This window comes from Rhamphochromis longiceps, linkage group LG16 (assembly GCF_057381845.1).
Source record: "Rhamphochromis longiceps isolate RC_006_pf linkage group LG16, R_longiceps_female_GT1.1, whole genome shotgun sequence".
Lineage (NCBI taxonomy): Eukaryota > Metazoa > Chordata > Actinopteri > Cichliformes > Cichlidae > Rhamphochromis > Rhamphochromis longiceps.
In genome coordinates this window covers 35291943-35313458 of record NC_140572.1, presented here as the reverse complement: position 1 = coordinate 35313458, position 21516 = coordinate 35291943, and the positions used below count along the sequence as shown (strand labels likewise).

The 21516-nt window shown below is 40.0% G+C and overlaps 2 protein-coding genes across 5 annotated transcripts in view; both read left to right on the top strand.

The window, feature by feature from the left end:
- Positions 1 to 19798, top strand: part of spegb (striated muscle enriched protein kinase b) — a 47913-nt gene extending 28115 nt beyond the window's left edge. For 2 of the 4 annotated variants that reach the window (XM_085385552.1, XM_085385550.1), the window contains exons 16-41: positions 82 to 288; positions 386 to 509; positions 870 to 1042; positions 1522 to 1634; positions 1809 to 1977; positions 2067 to 2163; positions 2268 to 2468; positions 4046 to 4103; positions 4221 to 4298; positions 4426 to 4598; positions 5647 to 5673; positions 5802 to 5954; positions 6327 to 6369; positions 6460 to 6528; positions 6612 to 9342; positions 9462 to 9611; positions 10344 to 10460; positions 10858 to 11025; positions 11118 to 11240; positions 12258 to 12422; positions 12712 to 13471; positions 13584 to 13823; positions 13922 to 14145; positions 15269 to 15344; positions 15538 to 15687; positions 15777 to 19798. In XM_085385552.1, the coding sequence (XP_085241678.1) occupies positions 82 to 288; positions 386 to 509; positions 870 to 1042; positions 1522 to 1634; positions 1809 to 1977; positions 2067 to 2163; positions 2268 to 2468; positions 4046 to 4103; positions 4221 to 4298; positions 4426 to 4598; positions 5647 to 5673; positions 5802 to 5954; positions 6327 to 6369; positions 6460 to 6528; positions 6612 to 9342; positions 9462 to 9611; positions 10344 to 10460; positions 10858 to 11025; positions 11118 to 11240; positions 12258 to 12422; positions 12712 to 13471; positions 13584 to 13823; positions 13922 to 14145; positions 15269 to 15344; positions 15538 to 15687; positions 15777 to 16029 (6842 nt within the window). In that variant the 3' untranslated portion in view covers positions 16030 to 19798. Of the gene's footprint in view, positions 1 to 81; positions 289 to 385; positions 510 to 869; positions 1043 to 1521; positions 1635 to 1808; positions 1978 to 2066; positions 2164 to 2267; positions 2469 to 4045; positions 4104 to 4220; positions 4299 to 4425; positions 4599 to 5646; positions 5674 to 5801; positions 5955 to 6326; positions 6370 to 6459; positions 6529 to 6611; positions 9343 to 9458; positions 9612 to 10343; positions 10461 to 10857; positions 11026 to 11117; positions 11241 to 12257; positions 12423 to 12711; positions 13472 to 13583; positions 13824 to 13921; positions 14146 to 15268; positions 15345 to 15537; positions 15688 to 15776 lie in introns of all 4 variants that reach the window. The other 2 variants (XM_085385551.1, XM_085385549.1) reach the window with 1 other exon arrangement.
- A 31-nt stretch (positions 19799 to 19829) lies between these two features.
- Positions 19830 to 21272, top strand: LOC146651567 (SPEG neighbor protein-like). Its single transcript, XM_085384523.1, is given in 5 exon segments — positions 19830 to 19874; positions 20324 to 20355; positions 20681 to 20846; positions 20849 to 20904; positions 20957 to 21272. Coding segments are annotated over 5 exon segments (615 nt in total).
- Positions 21273 to 21516: the final 244 nt, after the last annotated feature.

Here is a 21516-nt window from a genome sequence, read left to right as displayed (position 1 = left end):
CTTACTTCATATACTGCGTGATATAAAAAGGAATCATTGACCCAAAGCATTTTGAATCAAAAGCCTTTTTTTTTCTTCCAGATCCCAGCTCTTTGATGTACGCCATCCAACAGCAAGCCTTAGGCTCCATCCAGTGGATCATTATAGCTTCAGGCCTGAAGGAGACAACTTACACCATCACAACACTCTCCAAAGGTGTGCGCTATGCTTTCAGGGTACTCACCATCACCTCCAAGGCTTTCAGCAAGCCCTCACCAGCTACTGACCCAGTGCAGCTCCTGGACAGAGGTAGGTTTGACTTTATAGATCATCCATCCATCCATCCATCCATCCATCCATCCAGAACAAATCTGTTAAATATTACCTCTGTGGTTTATGTCTTCAGATCCTTATGTGCAGGAGGCTCCAGTGATTATCGATAAGCCAGAAACTGTATATGTGATGGAAAACCAGTCGGTCACTATCTCAATGACTCTCAATCATGTTAATGCTTCAGTCATCTGGAAAAGGTTAGTTTCTGTCAATACACTTCATTTTGTTGTTTTTAGAAAAAGAGAAACTCAAGGAAATGAATGAGTTTTACTTTAATTTCACTAAAGAAAAAAAATTCAAACATATTCCTGTCGCATGAGAGAATCTAGTGCCGTTTGTCCCCTTTCTGACTTAGTACATAACAGGATACATGTACTGTTACTGGGAAGCATAAATACAGTATGACAGTATGCAAAGAGGCAGCTGCTTTATTCCCAGTGATTATCCAGGATTCCAGAGCAGTTAAGAAAGTCTATTATTATGTCCTGACTCAGTGACACTCTGCTGCCCTCCTTCCTATAAGTGTCTGACCTGACTGAAAATGCTTTTGTTCCCAGGAGAGGAGTGGTCCTGGCCAACAAGCCAGGCCTATATGAGATGACAATGCCAGATGACGACCAGCACACGCTGAAGCTGCTGAAAGTGAAGAGCGCTGACATTGGAGAGATGGAGTTTGTGGCCTCCAATAAGTATGGCAGTGACAGCTGCAAATTCATTGTGGAGATGGCAGGTATAGATTTCAGGTAGACTGTGTGCATATAAATTATGAACATAGTCTCTGGGTTTAAAAGCAAAGCTTTTGTTGAAATGCAGTCTCTCTAATGGCCAGCAGGGGGCGACTGTTTCAAAAAGAAGTCGGATTGTTTAGAATTAAGGAAAATAGATTGCAAGACCTATGACTTCAGTTAACATGTTCCCTTAGGAGTTTATGTTTATAATGGGTTTATTCACTGGTGTTGATTCATCAGGTCTACAACATGATAATGATCTGAACTAGTGTCAAAAAGGAGGATGAAGTGTACTTTAGGGTGGACCTACTGTGAGTCCAGATCTCTGCTGTATCAGCATGAGTAGTCCCTCAGTTTCTCAGTCAGATCATCTCTGACATCTGCTTTCAGAATTCTAGTGATGGACATATTTGGAGACTAAGTACAAAATAACTGCAAATAATTGCCTCAAAATTAATTGAACTTTGTACTGTCATTACAGCTCCACCAACATTTGAGACCATTATGGAAGATTTGGATGTTTGTGCTGGGGATACCCCTCGCTTTGCTGTGGTTGTGGAGGGCAAACCCATCCCTGACATCTTGTGGTTCAAGGTTTCCATCCATTATAGTGTTTAATACAATGGCCCTGCATGACTAGTTATTCTTTACTGGTTTCTCTGTGCTGTTAACTAAATTAGTGAAATGGGAAATAACCATAAGAGTTTTTAGGGAGTTTTTAGCAAACGCAAGACGACCCGCTGTAAAACGTAGCATATTTGCTTTCAGAATGATATCCTGCTGTCAGAGAGCAGTCATTACACGTTTGTGTACGATGATAATGAATGCTCCCTGGTGGTTCTAAATGCTCGTCCGGAAGACTCTGGGGTTTACACCTGCACAGCAAGGAACTTAGCCGGATCTGTATCCTGTAAAGCTGAACTCACCGTTCATGAAGGTAAGAAGCCAGTCTGTCTGTCTGAGGTGTCAAAGGCTCTTGAATGAACAAATTGATGGAACTCATTTAATCTTTTATCTTTGCTGTAGCTAAAAGTAAAGAAGATCCCATCGACGATGAGGAAACTATTCTAAGGAAAATGCGCCGACTGACTGATTACTATGACATCCACAAGGAAATTGGAAGGTAAATCGGTTTTAAGAAAAGATCCCACAGCTGACGTGCACTGTTATTTGACAGTCTTTTTTCAACTAATAAGAAATTATGAAACTGATGAACTGTTTCTCCAGAGGTGCTTTTTCCTATGTGAAACGTGCGACCCAGAAGGCAGACAAGATGGAGCACGCTGCAAAGTTTATTTCCACGCGGGCCAAGAAGAAGACATCCGCTCTGAGAGAGATGAAGCTGCTTTCCAAGCTGGACCACGAGAGAGTGCTTTACTTTCATGATGCCTTTGAGAAGAAGAATGCTGTTGTCATCATCACTGAAATGTATCCACATTTAAAAGCAGTCAGAAAACAAACCTTCTGATGCTGAGTACTCAGTTAGCCTTAGTATAATATACCAGGTTTATGTTAAAAGAATATTTTAATATTGAATGCGTTATAACCAGTGATGGGAATAACTGGTAACGGCGTTACTTTTTTCAGTAACGAGTAATCTAACTAATTACTATTCCTATCGTTACAACTCCGTTACCATTACTAACAAGAAAATGCAGTGCGGTCGCGTTACTATTTTTCAACAAACAGACGGTTGAAGCTGCCTTCAGCTTACCGCATCTTATATCAGTTGCACGGAAGTAGCTGTAAGTAATTTGGGCCCTACTGCTTTAAGCAGCTGCGCGCGCTCCCGTGGGCAGCAATCACTTTCTCGCACAACAATCGCATGAGTGCTGCTGTTTGACTGAGGAAGAGTATAATAGTCATGGTAAGCCAATCACATGACCGCTTTAAGATGACAAAGCAACAAGGTGATATATACCAGTTTTTAAATTGTGTTGATAGGCCACGTAAAACCAGAGTCATGATAAACAATATATATGCGGCGTTTTTTCTTCAATAGTTTCGTCACGTTTGCTGTCTAAGGACAGCGCAGCAAGCGCTCTCTGCTTATGAGCAAAAACAAACAAACAAACAAAAACACAGGGGAAAAAGAGAGAGAGCGAGTTTTGAGATGTGAGAGATTTGTGACGTTTAGCGTGTTTGGAGTGTGTAGTTAATGTGTTGTCTTGTGTAGTTAGTGTGTAGTGTTGTGGATAGTTTTGTGTTGTGTGTCAGAACAATGAGGCGACTGCTGTCTCCAGGTAGAAACAGGAGTGATACACCTGCTGCTGTCAGACCTGCAGGTATCAGGCTGTGATGTTTCCTTTATAGTGGACAGAAATATTTGGAGTGGCACAAATAATTTGTGTGACATCTTATTGAATGCAGAACAGCTGATTGTTCTGTAAATAGTTTGAAATGGTTATAAAGAAAAAAGGGTAAAAGGTAAATGGCTGCAAATAACTTTGTTGTTTGCAAAACTTGTGCATTTTAAAATTGACAATTTATATTTGCATTTAAAGTTATGAAATATGATTCAATAAACATGTTTGTGGTTGTTACAGTAAAAAACAGAACTTTTTTCTACTCTGATTTTATGTTTTTTGTCTGATTCTAGATCAGTTGTGTTAATACAGTATGTCAAAATGAAAACATGACTGTAAATTCAGACACGTGAGGTTGTGCTGAAAAGAATGATACCAAACAAGGCAAAGTAAATAGTTTTTAAAGGTGAAATGTGGAGGAAACATCAAAAGTAGTTAAAAATGGCCAATTATACCCTGGACCCCAGAGGGTTAAACATTTTTTTAAGTAACACTATAGTTACTTTTTAGGTAATTAATTACTTTTAGAATCTTGTAACTCAGTTACTAACTCAGTTACTTTTTTGAAGAAGTACCTAGTAACTATAATTAATCACTTTTTCAAAGTAACTTGCCCAACACTGGTTATAACATAATAAATAATTTGTTACAAAGTGCATTTAATTTAACAAAAAGAAATGCCTTAACTGATCGTTAAAGATGCCACGAGGAGCTGCTTGACAGATTTACAAGAAAATCGACAGTAATGGAGTCTGATGTAAGGATCCCAATTTTTCACTAAGTAAATACTACTTTTATCTATATTTTCTTATTATCTGATCAAAAAAATCTTCTGTTTTTTTTGTTTTTGTTTTGGGGTTTTTTGGACCATCAGATTCGTTCATGTATTAGACAACTTCTTGAAGGATTGGACTACCTTCATCATTCGAACATCATACACCTGGACATCAAGGTAGATAAATAAGAGTACTCAATCTATACTTCCATCATCTTGTGTGTCAGAAGGTTATTTTTAAATGATCAGTTGCACTTTCATAGCAGACAGTGGGTTAGATATTATTTCCTAATTCTCTCATCAGCCTGAAAACATCCTCATGGCGGACCCCCATGGTGATCAAATCCGACTCTGTGATTTTGGCAACGCGGTGGAGATCACACCTGATGAAGCTCAGTACTGCAAATATGGCACCCCAGAATTTGTTGCACCAGAAATTGTCAATCAGAGCCCCGTGTCAAAAGCAACAGATATATGGTATGACTCAGTCACACTACACTAAAAATAGGACAGAACCTTCCATGCGATTAGTGAAAATCAGAGGTAGCCCAATGATTGCACTGATTTGTTATGTATTTATTTTTTGTTGAAACCCAGTTGCAATTAGTTGCAGTGACCAACTGGTCGCCCAGAGGCTGAACGTGCAACGCCCTCAGTCTCTGGTCAACCACTTATATCTGTCCTGGTGGGTAGCAACCTGTCTCCAAGCAATCACAGTCCGACTCAGGCTAACTGATATCCCTCTCTAACAGATGGCCAAAGGTTTGCAAATAGCAGCTATCTAGTTAAAAAAAAAAATAGACACATTGTCAACACATTTCAGTTGATCTGAGACTGTCTGTACTGATGAGTGCAACTTGTCTGTGACGCATCTTCTTGCAACAGCGGACTACGCTCAACAGGTTGCCAGCTGGTTCTATTCTGGTTTTATTTTCTAAATAAGACCCCAACTCTGCCTTGCTTTTGAACCCTATATTTTATTTAAAACAGTAAATTTAAAAAAGAAAACAAAGTTGCCAATTCCCTACGTCATTTTGTTGCCATCCTGCAACAACTAAATCACTATTTGTGAAGGAATTTTTACATTTTTGTTTCACATTTATGAGGTTCTGGGAGAACTCTGAATTGAATTTCCTCCTGGGACTTTCTGTCTATGTTGACTGCAACAGTTTAGCAGTTTTGGAGGATTTATCACAGTTGTTTGTCAAGTTAGCACAAACACATTGCATTTAATTTCCAGCTTGACTGCATTCAATTGAAAACTAATAGCAGATAGAGGGCAGACTGATTCTTTCTTATTTCTGTTTTCTTTTGCTTTTAAGACAGCAGCTGTATGTGAGTAGTTGTACACCTGGTCCCAAAGCAGTTTCAAAGCCAATAAGATCATGGTGGTTCCAGTAATTTTGGTCATTCCGCTGTTTTCCCTAATCTGACTATCACAGTAGAAAAGCTTTAAAATACAGTACTTACAAATATTTGTTAATGTCCTGATCTTAAACACTGTATTTTTTCTTTACTTTTCTAGGCCTGTTGGAGTAATAGCATATCTGTGGTAAGCACATTTTTCATTAGTTTCAATTTTCCATAATGCTAAAAACCTTTTTCAGTGTGTTGGTCAGGACTACATCTAAGTTTCTTATTAAGTTTGTTATTATTAAATGCTATTATTTCTCTTGTCAGTCTCACCGGTGTATCTCCATTTGCTGGCGAGAATGATCGCAGCTCTGTACTGAACATCAGAAACTATAACGTGGCTTTTGAGGAGGGCATGTTTGCCGATCTTTGCCGAGAAGCTAAAGGGTTCATCATAAAGCTGCTGGTGGCTGACAGACTGTGAGTAACACCGCTGTATCTCTTTTAGTCCAAGTTTCAATACTTGCAAACAGTTATGTGTCAACCACAGTAAAATCCTGACTTGATGGATAACTGTCATCAGTTATTATGTATCATCGAATGTCATACATCAAATATAATAATTTATGAAAACAGTCATATCCAAGTCAACAACACTGAGTTAATGATCAGAAGTATAAAGATTTGTCATTACATATTATTTTTATTCACTGTACTGAGCTTGAATTTAATAAAATTAAAATCAAAGATTTTTGTTTCAGCATTTCCAGAATTTTGTCTGATACTTATTTATCACATAGCCTATTGCAGATTTATTTATTTTCAGTTTTCATATTTGTTTTATCATTTTAGACGACCAGACACGCAGGAATGTCTCAGACACCCCTGGTTCAAGGTATGAATAAGTGATATCCATTTGGCAATTCTTAGTAAAGTCCCATTTCTCATTTATTTGTTTTAAATTTCATGTCCATTTATTGTACAGACCCTTAGTAAGGGGAAGGCCATAAGTACAGAGGCCTTAAAGAAATTTGTATCTCGCAGGAGGTGGCAGGTGAGATGGGTTGTAATTCTTTATTACTGCATGTTGCAAGGTCACATTGTGGTATTTATTTTGTCACATTTTCCTTTTTTTAGCGTTCTCTGATCAGCTATAAATCAAAAATGGTCATGAGGTCCATACCCGAATTGCTAAATGATTCCTCCAGCCATGTTTCCATCGCAATTCCCAGGCACCTTAAAGAGGGTTCGCCACCACCATCATCTTCCTCTGATTCTGATGAGGACATAGATGAACTACCTTTTATTCCAATGCCACTTAACATGGACTTCTCTGGATCAAGGATGTCACTGAATGACATTCAGACTGATGAGCAGGAGGCAGGGAAGCAGAACGGAGCAAGTACCTGGTCTGGGTCTTCTGTTCAAGGCCAGGAGGCAATGGAGTGTGATCCTAAAGAAATGGATAAAGGAGGACTTGAAGTGGGAGGCAAAGGCCGCCTGAGGAAAAGATCATCACAACCCAATGAAAAGGGTTCTTCAGATGAGGAAGAATCACCTGCTGAATTGCCCCAAAAATCAGAGCTGTCTAGAAAACCACTGAGACGGGGTTCAAGCATGGAGTCAGACAAACCAGAAGGTGGACGACGAAGAGGAGAGCTAAGGCGTGGTGGCTCAGCTGATAGTGCATTGATGCTTCGGATTACACCAGAAGAAGCACCTGGAGAAGGAAGTCAAGATGATGGCAGAAGAGTTCTGAAGAAAGCTGTCTCTATGGAACTACCAAAAAGGAGCACCAGCCCAGGAACTGCCAAGATGAGCCAAGAAGACTATGCTCTCAAACTGGAGCTGATGAGGCAACGACTGCTTCGTGGTGGCTCTGTGGACAACAAGATGAGTGGACTGAGAGGACCTCTGTTGGAAACATTAGGAATGGGAGATGAAAAACGTGCAGTGTCCTCAGATCGGTATTCTCGTACAGTCCGTTTGGGCCCACCTCCACTAACAAGAGCTGCATCCAGTGATTTCCCAAGGGATGAAGTTCCTAAACCAAAAGTTTTGCGCAAAAGCACTTCTTTCAGTCAGGGGGATTCAGAACCCATACCTTTGCACCGCCGTTCAGGAGCGCCTCTGGAGATTCCCTTGGCACAGATAGAAGAGAGAAGGCTCAAAGAAGCTATATCTATGTCATCTCTAACAGAGCAAACCAAGCTAGACTCCCGCCCAGTGACTCCCAGGGAGCCTTCACCAAAACCGCCAACACCAGAGTCGGTTTTGCAGGAAAGTCCAACCAAAACTGAGAGTGAGGAATCGTTTATGGAAAAAGAGATAAAGCCAGATGAGACTATAAGTGAAAAGATGGAAGGGCTGACCACAGATAGCAATTTTGATGAGAGATCAAGCACCAGTGGATTCTCAGAGAAGGACATGAGTATTTCAGAAGAACCAATGATGGAATCAGAGTCTGTAGGTCAGAGAATTCCTACACCTCCTTCTATGGTCCAAAGTCCTGCATTAGAAGAGAAAATGGAAGAGGAAGAAGAGGGAGAAAAGAAGCATGAAGAAAAGGAAGAGTTAATGAAAGAAGAAGAGGAAAGAGTTGATACTGTCACTGAATCAAACACTAAGGAAAACGTAAAAGATGTTATAGAACATATAGAAGAGAAAGTAACTATCCCTGAGAAATCCCCTGAGGTGACAATAACCACAAGCTCATTTATGCTGAGACCAACACAAGAATATTCCACTTCCCCAGGAAAAGTTGTTTCAACGTATGCGACACCCTCGCTTCCTGCTCGAGTTGTTCTGCCAGATGGAAGGACTTCAGCATATGCCAGTATAATGCAGACTATGATGGTCCCCACACTTCAGCCACTCAGTGAGCCACCGCTAGGCCCTTCTACACCTGTTGTTACTCCAACGATTTCATCATCCCCAGTATCAACGGGTATATCTTCCCCTGCCAGCTCTGAAATACCTGGTCCACCAAAGCCAGCCACCGTTTCAACCACTGAGCACCCTGCTGTATATTCCAGAGTAGCATCACCAGAGATGATAACAAAAGAACCCACTCCACCCAAGACTGTTACATATTCTTCAGCCCAAGAAGGGCTTTCAGCAGGAGCAGACCTACAGGATATCACCTCTGAAGAGGTCTTTGAGGCACGCTTTAAAAAACGTGAATCTTCTCTCACCAGAAGTCTGAAGTTTCTGTCACGCTCAAAGCAAGATGATGGATTACAAGCTGCTGCAGATTCTACAGAGAAAAGTGAAGAGATATACAGACCTGGGCCAACGGGTGCACCTTTAGAATTAAAACCAAGAAGACTTGAGGAGAAGTCAAAGTCAGTCCAGGATCTTCGTGAAGCTCAAAAGGACCAAGGCTTTATGAGAAGGCTCTCAATGCGCTTGAAGAGGACTCCATCAACAGAGCGCAAAGAGGAAATGATGAAGGAAGATGATTCTGTTGCCTCGAGACGTAGGCTTTCTTGGACTCTGGGCCGAAGAGGGTCTCAGGAGAAGAAAGAAGTAGAGATGTCAAGAATGGATGGGGGAACTGATAGATTGGTGGAAAATGATGAAAAAGAGATTAAGAAACCAAATGAATCTCCAGTGTTGGCAATGCGCAGGAAAATTGAATCAACAGTTGCTGGGATCTCTACAAGAATCCGCAGCTACTCAGAGGAGAGAAGAGCATCAGAAGACAAGGAACCCAAGAGGACACCCATTCTTTCCATGCTTCGTCGTTCAACATCAGAGAGCCGTGCAACGAAAGTTCCTCAGAACCAGCTAGTATCTCAGGCCACTAATGGTGCCTCAACCGAGTCTCTAGAGTCTATGTCCAGCCTAAAATCAGACACAGCAAAGGGTATGTCCAGTTACCTTTCCATTTTGAATCAATATTTTACCAGAGGACTATCTGTTGTACTTTTTTAAGAGTGATGTAATTTATGAAGCTTTTCTTTCCTATTTCTTTTCTTGTAGCAGGCTTGGAGGCTGAGCGCAGATCCCGCTGGGATCGATGGGGCCTGACTAGAGGGAGGCGAGATAAGACAGTGTCACAGCCTGACATACCAACAGCAATCTCTCGAGATAGTAGTTCCTTACGTTCACGTCAATACTCTAAACTGGCTTCTGGTAAGTTATATAAGAGTGTGCATAAAGTATTTGGGTAAGGCAATGATGACATTTAGTATGGGCCTCCTTTTTATTTTAATAGGAAGACCACTTACTTATATGTAGCCCTTAAATACGAAGCTACAGCCAGCAGACACTTCACTTTCTTTACCAGACCAGAAATAAAACCAAACATCACCAGCAGAGAGTGGATCTGTGACATTATTGTCACCGTGCAATAGTGGTATTTTAGAATGTGACAGTTTCCATCTGCTTGGTCAAAATGCTTGTGACTAAGAAATATATTTTTTCTCACTAAAATATAGTTACTTAGCAAAATGTGTATTTCAGTCAGACTGGGAAGCCTCAGGCACAAAAAGCAGCAGCAAGACCCCATTACAAAAAAATGCAACCATCACTTGCAACAAATAAGCCAAAAACAGCATTAAAATAACAAGGTGGCAGTGGGTTGTAAAGCATCTTGCAAAGGCTACAACAGCCACAGACATGCTATATTAGTCATATAGTTAATAGTTATCTTGAGACACGTTATATTTTAAATTAACATTATGATGTAAATAGGGTTTTATACATGACATTTGCCAATAGGATGTACAGAAATGTATTTGCTGAGGCCTCAGATATGCTCAATTTCAGATTTTTAAAAAATTACTTCATAATCATAACTGTTAGTTTTACCTTTCATCATACAGTATTTATGCGATTAATTATTGTAATGTCTTCAACTTCCAGATTTCCCTCCAGTATTCCATATCAAACTGAGAGATCATGTGCTGCTGGAGGGAGATCCAGTGACACTCAGCTGTTTGCCAGCTGGAAGTCCCCACCCACACATTACCTGGATGAAAGGTGAGGATCTTTAATGGGAATAAACAGTAGTGTCTTAGTGAGGGTAATACATGTGCATGTGAATAGAATCATTCTGTTTGCATTTTGCAGTAATTTGCATAATTCCTCTAACATCCATGAGTGCAGAGACACATTATGTTGCATATTGATGCAAATATGATGTAATTACAAATGCTACATACAGTGAACATAAATGTTGCTGTAGGTAAAACAGCTGAGATTATTCTTGAATGAGTTGTTATGCCAGTATCATGTTCTTTGGAGTGGTATCCTTAAGCAGCATAAATGGGCTCAAATTTACAACCTGACACAGGGCAAGTAAGAAAAGGGTAGGTAAGAAAAAGGAAATAAATATTCACCTTCAAAATTCCCTCCCTGTGCATGTGTTCTTTCTCAGACAAGAAGCCCCTAGAGATTGATGCCAGGATGAATATGATTGCTTGTCCTGATGGGAGGCAGCTGCTGATGATAATGCAGACCACCAAAAAGGACGCAGGGGTTTATGAATGTGTGGCTACGAACCCGCTGGCCTCAGTATCAAGCTCTTGCACAATATCTCTTGCACGTAAGAAATGAGACATTGTTTGAGTCTTTGAAGAAGTACATTTACTTTATCCCAACAGTATTACTAGTAATACTAATATATTTGTTTTACAGGCCTGCCCAACCGTCCTGGGACCCCAGAGATTCCTCAGAAGTACAACAACACTGCACTGGTTCTGTGGAGGCCTTCAGACACAATGGCTCCCTGCACATACTCTCTGGAGAGGCGAGCAGAGGGTCTGTGTTTGCAATAATTCTGTAATCTAGATTAACACTGCTGTACATCCATTGTTAGATTTATTAGACCTATCCTAAGTAACTCTCCAAAAGTTGATTCTGTTCATCTAGATGTAGCGTTTTCAGTGGGAGAAACGTTTCGTTACTCATCCAACTGACTTCTTCAGTCTCAGCTGACTGCAGGTTTCTTATAAACAGTACATTTGCATAATAGGTGAAACCAGCCCACTGAAGGAACAATGGGCTGGGAGGTCACCTTCATCATAATTATGCAAATTCTCATGACCATTGACCAAAGACCACTGATCAGTGGCCATGAGTACCATTCACAGAGAGTTGGGGAATGGCTGCAATCACAGTATTGTAAGATGGTGAAAGATGTACCCTTAGGCCCCCTCCTCGATTAGAGATGGTCTTTCCCTTTTCACAGAAATGGCCTCCTTGACTCCGCGCTCAAACCAGCGTCCCTCCCTGTCCAGGATGTGTACATCCTCATCATTGAAAGAGTGTCCACAGGCCTCTTTCAATGATGAGATGCATGATTGAGAATGCATCAAGACGATGTCCTAAGTAACCCTTTCAAAACCTAAAACTAAGGTTTTGAAAGGGCTACACTGAACAAACTTGGGTCTCAAACAAGAACACGAAAACACATGTATTGCATATATATTTCATGAGACATGGCGAGTGACAAAGAGGAATTGCAACTAGAATCCCAGACACTGTATATCTCTATTTGGTTGCCATGTATTCATTAGGGCATATTAGGGCATATCTAATTGGCCCTTGGGGATAAAGTCTTTCTGATTCTGATATAGGCTTTAAGCTAAGAACACTTGATCAAGTATCATAAGGAGACACACTAATGTGTTTTAGGTGTACTTGTGTTTAACTCTTGAGCATGTCTTTTAAAATTAAATTAAATAAAGACAAAAAACCTCAGTCAAAGGGAGTATTTAATTTCATACTGCTACTTTAAGCAAGTGATCTTAATATTCCTTCCACATCTGTCCTCAGGTGAGAACAACTGGCTGATTGTGGCCACTGGGATAGCAGACTGTTATTACAATGTGACTGACTTAGCAGCAGGGGGCTCCTTCAGATTCAGGGTGGCATGTGTCAACAAAGCTGGCCAGGGCCCCTACAGCAACCTCTCAAAGGTCTTGAGCATGGATGCCTCAGGTATTTACAGAAAACCTTCAATTGTTTTACATACCCTTATCAATGAAATAATTAAAGAACTTTCAAAACTGAAAGATTTACATTTGTATCTATCGTTGTTGTTGTTGTTGTTGTTGTGCTCAGCTCATTATAGAAGGTTATATTTTTATGTGTATAATTTTGTTTTTGATGGAATAATATATATGACAAATTATTCGACTCCACTTGAGGTAAAACAAACCTCTGTGTTGTATTTGTTGCATTAATGCATAAAATCAAGTAGCTTCTTGCCTTTTCTTGTTTTTCATAGAACCAGCTAAATCCAGTGCCACAGTAGTGGTGAAGACTGTTCCTGCAATTTCTCCTCCTCCCCCTGCTGTAATGATGTCATCCATGAAAGTGCCTCCCATGAAACTAGCTCCCAGTAAATCCACAACAGTGACGAATGCCCAACTTGCCCCTCCATCAACATCAGCTCCTGCTCCACCTTTGGTTAAATCTGCCTCTCCAGTAACCATCAGTCCTGCTGTTAGTACTGCCCCGGCAGAGCCGGCTCCTGTTAAGACCACAACAACTGCCCAAGCCACACCAGCCAAAGCCAAGAGCTCTATTAGCATCAGTGTGAGCAAACCCCAGACAAAGCTGACACCCCCGCCTGTTGTTCCACCCAAACCTCAGAGTCCAGTACATACTGTCCTCCAGTTGACCAACAAACCTCCATCCCCTGTTCCACCACCTGCACCTATAATAGGGAAACCTATTTCATCTGTGCCAATGTATGTGCCAGCTGCCACTGCTCGTGCTACTCCACCTTCCCAAACTACTTCCACCCCAACAACTACCACCCCTTCAGTCACTCCCGCAACCATCTCCCCACCTGTGGTGGTGGTGCAGAGCTTGACACCAGTGTTGCAAGGAGGGGACACTCACACTACCCCATCTGGCCGGATCACTCCATCAGGACGGATCACGCCATCAGGACGTAGGACCCCACTGGGGAAGCCTGGAGAGGGATCTCTGCGTCAGGGAGTTCCACAGAAACCGTATACATTCATGGATGAGAAAGCAAGGTGATAAGTTTTGTAAAACATTTACGGTCTGAATTAGTAGCTATTTATAATTGACATAGAGAATTTTCTGTGCTTTTCCATTGGAAGTTTATATCATTTCTTTCTCATGCAGAGGTCGGTTTGGTGTGATCCGTGAATGTCGGGAGAACGCCACAGGCAACCTTTTCATGGCTAAGATTGTTCCATATGAGGCAGACAACAAGCAGGCAGTGCTGCAGGAATATGACATTCTCAAGTCGCTTCATCACGAAAGGATCATGGCTCTACACGAAGCCTATGTCACGCCACGCTACCTGGTGCTTATCTCTGAGTACTGCAGTGGGAAGGAGCTGCTCTACAGCCTTATTGATAGGTATGATTAGATAGGCCATTTTTAGCACTATCCATAAACGAGTGCCCTAAACTGTTCTACTTGGAGTGCTTAAGAAGCTGTTTAATCGTGTCTCTTAGATTCCGTTACTCGGAGGACGATGTGGTAACCTACATCGTGCAGATCCTCCAAGGTTTGGACTACCTCCACGCTCGACGCATCCTCCACCTGGACATCAAGCCGGACAATATCATTGTCACCTATATGAATGTCATCAAGATCATTGACTTTGGCAGTGCTCAGACATACAACCCTCTGTTCCTGAAGCAATTCAGCCCTCCTGTTGGAACACTGGAGTACATGTGTAAGGATTTTTGTTTTTTAACAGTGCAATGGAAATAATACAATGATAACAATAATAACTATAGAAAATCTTATGATAATAAATTCCTTAATTTGAGTTCAACTTAAAAGGCTCAAAACCATGAGAGTGCCTTGAAGCAGCTGCTGCTGTGATTTGACGCTATATAATGAAAATGGAATTGAAATTAAATAGAGCGGAGAACCACCAATCATGACAGTTTCTGTCTAATTGCTCGACACAGCAGAGCAATCAAGAGTTTAAACGACAGATATTTTACTTATAAGTGGATGAAGACTAAAACAGAGCTGATAGGGAGCAAATATTGAATTTATTTTCATCTGAAAACCTTCAGCATATTACAAAATGAATGCTGTTCTTTTTAAGTTTAATGAGCATGTAAGCCAATGTTTGCTAAATGTAAGCTAACTTCATACAGAGAAAATATTTTGTATGTACCGATAGCAGGATGTACATAAATGGTTATAAATCAGTCATTTGACCCACTTTTTTTTTGCTATAATGAACTTCAGTAAAGGTAGTGGCTATACAAGTGTGGCCTTTCCACCCATGTTATCTTTGGGCCAACAGATAATCAAATTGTCATGAGATAATTCATTTTCTCAGTGTTTAACGAGCTGCCCCTACAGCAGCATTAGCTAACTTACAGTTTTAGCCAACTAGCTAGCTTGAAAGCAGTGTGAAATATTTGAGTCAGTTGACACTGTCAAGTGAAACTGACCATACAAGTTGTTTTATGTTGGAACTACGAGAGGGTCCTTGGAATTGTTTTTCATTTATAAGAGAGCCTTTGATTATACTACTCAATATATATGTACTGAATAACTGATGGTTTTAAACCAACGCGGTTAAAGAATAACAACTGTGCATTTAAATATGGACTTTGTCTTTTGGATATATTATAACTATAATAGATATATTATAGTTTTCTTAAGCATTTTAAATAGATAAAAAACCTTTGTGTACGTTATGTAATCTTAACTGTGGCCATTTATCAGAAAAGAAATTATAACACACACAAACAAAAATCTAAGTCAAAGTGATAAATGAAAGCTCTTTGTACACACAGATAATAAAGGCCGTGAATTTGTCCTTTTTCTTGCAGCTCCAGAGATGTTGAAAGGGGATGTTGTGGGCCCACCAGCTGACATCTGGAGTGTAGGCGTGCTTACTTTCATCATGTGAGTATTGCTTTCACAGCTTCCACCCTCTGAGTTCTCTTTAAATAGAAATATATTTGTGTTCTTTATAAAAGATCAGGCTTATGATTAAGAATGGTCTGCTACATTTGTATTTTTAATTTCAAGACTTTTTAGGTATTATTCTATTATATATTTCTTTTGGTAGTATGAAATCTTCCTCCTGATTTTTCAGGTTGAGCGGCAGGTCGGCTTTCATGGATAATGATCCTCAGGAGACTGAAGCCAGAATCCAGGCAGCAAAGTTTGACCTCTCTAAACTTTACCAGAATGTGTCCCAAAGTGCCTCTCTGTTTCTTAAAAAGATCCTCTGTAGCTACCCATGGTAAGCTGAATAATGGATTCTTCTCATTTTTGCCGTACTTTGAAAGTATTGCCAATTTGTAATATTTGGCTCCTTGTCATGCTCAACAGGGCCCGTCCATCCATCAAGGACTGCTTCAGCAACTCCTGGCTTCAAGATGCCTACTTGATGCGCCTTCGTAGGCAAACTCTTACCTTTACAACCACCCGTCTCAAGGAATTCTTGGCTGACCAGCAGCGCAGGCGAGCGGAGGTGGCAACCAAGCACAAAGTTCTCCTGCGGTCTTACCAGAGCTCGCCACAAACCCCCACTAGCCCTGCCACACCGAATGTGCCAGTATCACCCACTGCACCTGTCACCTAGTGAAGAGAACTCCCACACCATTGTGGCAGGACTTTGTGGTGGGAATGGGGGGCAAACATCCTCCAAGCGAGATAAAACTTGAGGCTACAGTGAGGTGGTCCCTCCAGGTCTGACTTGAACTTGATCAGAAGAAGAAAAACCCACAAAACCAGCAATGGCTGTGATCTACAGAAACATAATTTCTATTTCTAATCTGGTTCTAAAAGAGAATCTAATGCATTAAGGAACTCTCTGAAAGAGCCTGACTGCATTTTGTATACCGTGAACCTTGTTCATACAGGGCAGGCTGTTCTTTTCAAGCTAGTACCTCAAGGTTTGTAACTTTGCAAACATTTTTGAATTAATTCCTTTCTTACTGTTGGCTGAACATTGTAAAGAGAGGAAAAACAAATACAGTGTGGTCACCGGCCATAATTTAGTAGAAAACCTCATTTAATTCCTCAGCAAAAAGCTTTTAGCACAACTTTAAAATAAGGGATAATCTACACAATTAAAAGTACATATTTAAACAACTGACACCTTTGTCACTGGAGCACATCTAAAATAGTAGTCTATAGTTGACATTCTAATGTTTCCTGACCAGAATTTTTAATGCATTATCATCCCATGGCATCAGATAATGCTGTTTTTTGTCAGATGCTGCCAGAATCTTCTCTCTGTTGCACAGAGGCAGGGATGGTATTGGCCACAGAGAGGTAGCAGTTGTGTTTCAGAGATATTAGATATTAGGATGGAGGTGTAGCAGTGGTAGGAGACCCAGGTTCACGTCAGATTGAAACTTTTGTGTTTATTACACGTTTTGGGGTTTTTTTGTTGTTTTTTTCATTTGCTGATTTGTTTTGGGTGTGGTGGTGGAGTGGGTAGCACTGTCCCCTCACAGCAAGAACATTCAAACTTCCTTGTCTTTGACTTTCTCTGTGGAATTCCCATCTTCGCCATGTTCCTGCATGGGTTGACTTGGCTATTTTAAGTGTGTTACAGTAGTAGATGTGAGAGTGTGTGCCACAAACCCACGTTGGATAAGCACTAAAAAAGAGGTATGGCTGAATTTTCTGGTTAAGTTTAGTTTAGGAGTAAGAAAAATGACTGGCAAGGTGGAGCTGTGGTTAGCATGGTTGCTTCACAGCAACAAGGTTCTGAGTCTGAATCTGCCATCATTCTATGTGGACTTTGTGTGTTCTGCCTGAGCCTGTTTGGGGTTTCTCTGGGTATCCCTGCAGATGTTTCTTCCCACAGGCCAAAATAAGTAGTTAAGAAAATGGATGGGTGATGGGTAAAATATACATAACATTTACCCTGGATGTCAAAAAATGAGTTCGGAGTGTCAGTCCTGTCTCATAAAGGCCACAGTCCAGAGTATCAGGGCACAGATGCTGAACAATGCCTTGTGTGTAACCCAGCGATGTCTGCAGCTTTGACAAAACAGCATTAATGAAAGCCAAGGTAAGGAGAGAGGGTTGTAAATGCACTGAATTATGTCTAATTCTGTGTCCTTGATTTAAACAAAAGTCACTCTCCAAACCCACAAACGAGTTTAGGGAATTGTAGTGGTATGATGGTGCTGTTGGCACTTCAGTGATTTTAAAGACTGTAGCAGTTCCAGAAAGTTTTTGTTTGTTTGTTTTTAAAAATATGTACTGAGTTAAGAGGAAACTCTGGTGGCTTCTCTACAAGGGCTATTAGAATAGGACACTTGTCTGCATTTTTCCCCTTTCCTTGTGTTCTTAGACAGCACGGTAATGATGATCTCATTCTCAAAAGCAGAATTTACTTTTTAAATTTCTTATCCCGTTGTCATCTTTGAGCTTCCATATAAAACTGTTTTCCTCCCAGTGATAATGTGGACAGTTTTGCAGGGCAAATAGGCATTCGTTTCTTCACCACAGATAAGCTGTCATTGGCTTAAAGTAAACTCTTTTACTCAAACCGCAGCGAGATACCTAAGCCACAAAGAGATACTCATATCTGAGTTTTACAAAACAACTTTCGACATGTGTAATGAAGTTTTACTAACATCAAAAACACTTAATCACATCTGAAAAAATTCAGGGGATGAAAGGGAAACTGAAGCATTTTAGGAACTCACCGGGGTATCACGGTCCCCCAAAGTGCCCTTGAAGAGCATTAATCAGCAAAAAATAAAAATTAAATAATAGACGTTACTGAGTGTATTAGTCCTTATTTTAGTGTTTTTAATTACCAACAGCTACTGCTTTGAGAAAGCAGTTTGCTTCATTGTTTTTAAAGAATGTAGGCTTAACTGGCAAAACCTTTTTTTAATATATAAAAAGACATAAAATCGTTATAATTAGCATTAAGCTGAACCTAAATTATGTATAGCCTCAATTATATGTTTCCATGCTATACAAGCATACAAGACACCATAAGCACTAATAGCATAAATTCATCATATGAGCCCCTGAAGACCATAATAAACATCGGATCACAAGAAGTAAAACCTTTGGAAAATCTAGTGGTTCTCAAGATGTGGGGCAGGCCCCAATTATGGGGCTTAGAGCCACTGCAGGTGGCTTTATAAAATATGGAGTGAAACTAAGTTGAATCAATATTATTTATGAAAAAAAATGAAAGAGTTTGCAGATACAACTGTGCATCTACTCTACTCACTCATTTATTTCATTGAAGTTGAAATAACTGAAATGTAAACTTTCTCAAGTGGGGCATGCCAGAAAAAGTTGTCTATAAAAGATATATTTAAGTATGGATATCCATAAATATGCAGATCTAAATATATGTTTTAAATATAATATACACAGTAAATTATGAAAACCAGGCTCTGTAACTGTTTTATTTTCAGAGAAAAAATATAATAAAACACCAAACATTTGTTTGGAATCTGTCCTCTTAGAGTCAGCACATTGGCTCTAGCACTAAACTGAACACAGATTCTATCATTTTATGGCACATCAAAGGCTAATTTGCTTTTTTATAATATATGCTTTCCCCTTTGGGGGTAAACTAAGTTTTCAGACCAGCACATTTGATTTTTGATGCTGTTGCTTTCATACGTACTGATATCAAGCACAGATTTGCTCACTTAACTCAAAGTGTAACACTTATGAGAGTTTAGATCCATTTGTGGACAGATTCAGTTTTTCGGGTGTTTAAAAGCTGCTTCATACATAAAATCATGAGTTGTTTTACTGTGTATTAACTGACAAGTAGTTGGTAATCCTATGAAATTATTTCACTATTGCTTTATTGTCTAATGCTATTGCTAGATAAATACTGCCCTTCTGCAGCTCTTGTCTTCTTTGGCTCCTTTTCCTATGCAGAGTATAATCACTAAGGAAATTGTTTCAAACCTGAATGAAAACATGCAAGTCCTGCATGAAATGCAACGTTGCATTAAATCCTAAATGTCTGTGCAATTTATAATAACTTTATTTGTTCATCTTTTAAATGAAATGACAGCTGTTTGTAAGCAGACGACACAAGAGCGCTCTACATTTTGTATTAAAATTTTGTGGAATGTGTTGCAGTGCCTCGTGACAGATATTAGACTCACAGAGATTGTAGTTTGTCAAAAAGAATGACTATTTCTTTATTTTGATAATATTACTGTGGCCGCTTTGTGTGCGTGTGTCTTTTGCAAATTGTTTATTTATTGAGTGACTGTATTTGTTACGGCTTCTGCTTTTTATCTGTGAAACATTTGAATCTGGCATGGAAACGGCATGACAGTTGTTAAGATTAAGAACAATAAAGGAAATGTGACAAATATAAGGGAAAACTTGCCATCTTCTTGGCTGAAAACTGCATGTAAGACCATGCTGAAAATGGTATACACATCACGGCTGATCCATAAAGAATTACTGAGTGTGGTAAGTCCAACCTTACACCACTCCATCTGCATCACCCTGAAGACCAACAACTATGTGCTTATTTTCATGCTGGGGAGATCCATATTCCAGAATACTCCCTCTACTATAACTAAACTATGAACTGCTTCAGTGATTCTCACGGGTATTTGATTTCTATATGAAGATGGGAAAATATCTTTGGAACATATGTTGCGCATCTTCAATCAATCTCATCAGTAGTAACCAAAGGAGAATGAATGACTGTATGACACAATACTTATTGCTTATAAAGCATCAGATTTCTTAGGTTTGCTGACTCTGTAGTGGATCTGAAGCTGTGTGTATCTTTGACAGGATCTCCAAGGTAAGAAGAGAGGGAATAAGCTGTAAAGAAATGGTGCAAGAGAAATTTCCAGTCAGACTAGTTTGGAAATTGTTAAATAAATGTTTACTATCTCTTTCCGCTGCAGATGTCCAAAGCTGAGACTTCACCCCCTCCCGGGTGCAATACTTAATTATTATTAATATTATTATTAGGCATTATATCGTGGACACAGGTAAGAGAATCTTTAATTCTTGTTGGTGTCACTGACAATCAAGGAGGTTTTGAGGCATAAGAAATGTTTAAGATGCTTGTTTGCTGGATTTTTTTACCCCTTAAGAACCGACAGTGCAACAACATATTCACTGGATGGACTGACTTGTCTCATAAAGTCTACATTGCACCAGAAACACCTTCAAGAGATTGTACCTATGTCCTCAAACCTTTTAGACTCACTGAACTTATAACTTATTACTTGTTATAAATGCCTATATTTCTCATCTAGGTCACATAAAGAGCGGCAAGAGAAAGGCCCTCCTAAGATCCTGCAAGACCTCAGAGATGTGGTCCTTGTTGAAGGCAGCACAGCAAAGCTGAAGTGTAGTGTTAGCGCTTTCCCGGACCCTTTCATTGTCTGGTACAAGGATGGCAGGATGGCAAAGGACTGAAGGTTGGTCCCAAGTACTGCTATGTTTTTGAAGACCCTGATGTATTGGCACTTGTGGTCTGGTTATGATTATAAGATTTTTTTATTTTTTATTTTCTTGATTATGACATGAAGAATTTTTAAAATAATCACTGATGAGAACTTTGCCCCACATGTCAGATACAAAGGTTGACTCTTGCTGATTAATGTAGAATCATGTGGTTCACAGAGTTAATCTGTCCCAGTTCCTGCTAAGAATTCTAAAGACCCAGATAACATCAAGACCAAGAGAGGGACAACAGTGGTACTCAAGGCTGAAATAAGCAGACAGCCTCCTCCAGTCGTTGTCTGGCTCAAAGTAGTTGCTAGCAGATTTCTGCACTTGCACATAGTTTGCATGGAAGACAATGACTTGTCTTCAAACACTCGCCAAGTTCTCGCAGAGTATTAGTGAAAATGTGAAAAATGTGACACAAACTGGAAACAGAGACCATCCGCCTTCAAGTAAAGTTGGGCCATTTGAAACATGTTGGCTGAAAAGGTGAGACACAACTTTTACTTTGAAGGTCTTCTGGTAGCAACTAAAATGATCACAGGGAAGTGTTTACCTCTATGACCAGTTTTACCTAGTAACACCCAGCAACCATTCGCCAATCAGATGGTAAGTTCATATTTTTTCCCTAGCAACTAGAGAT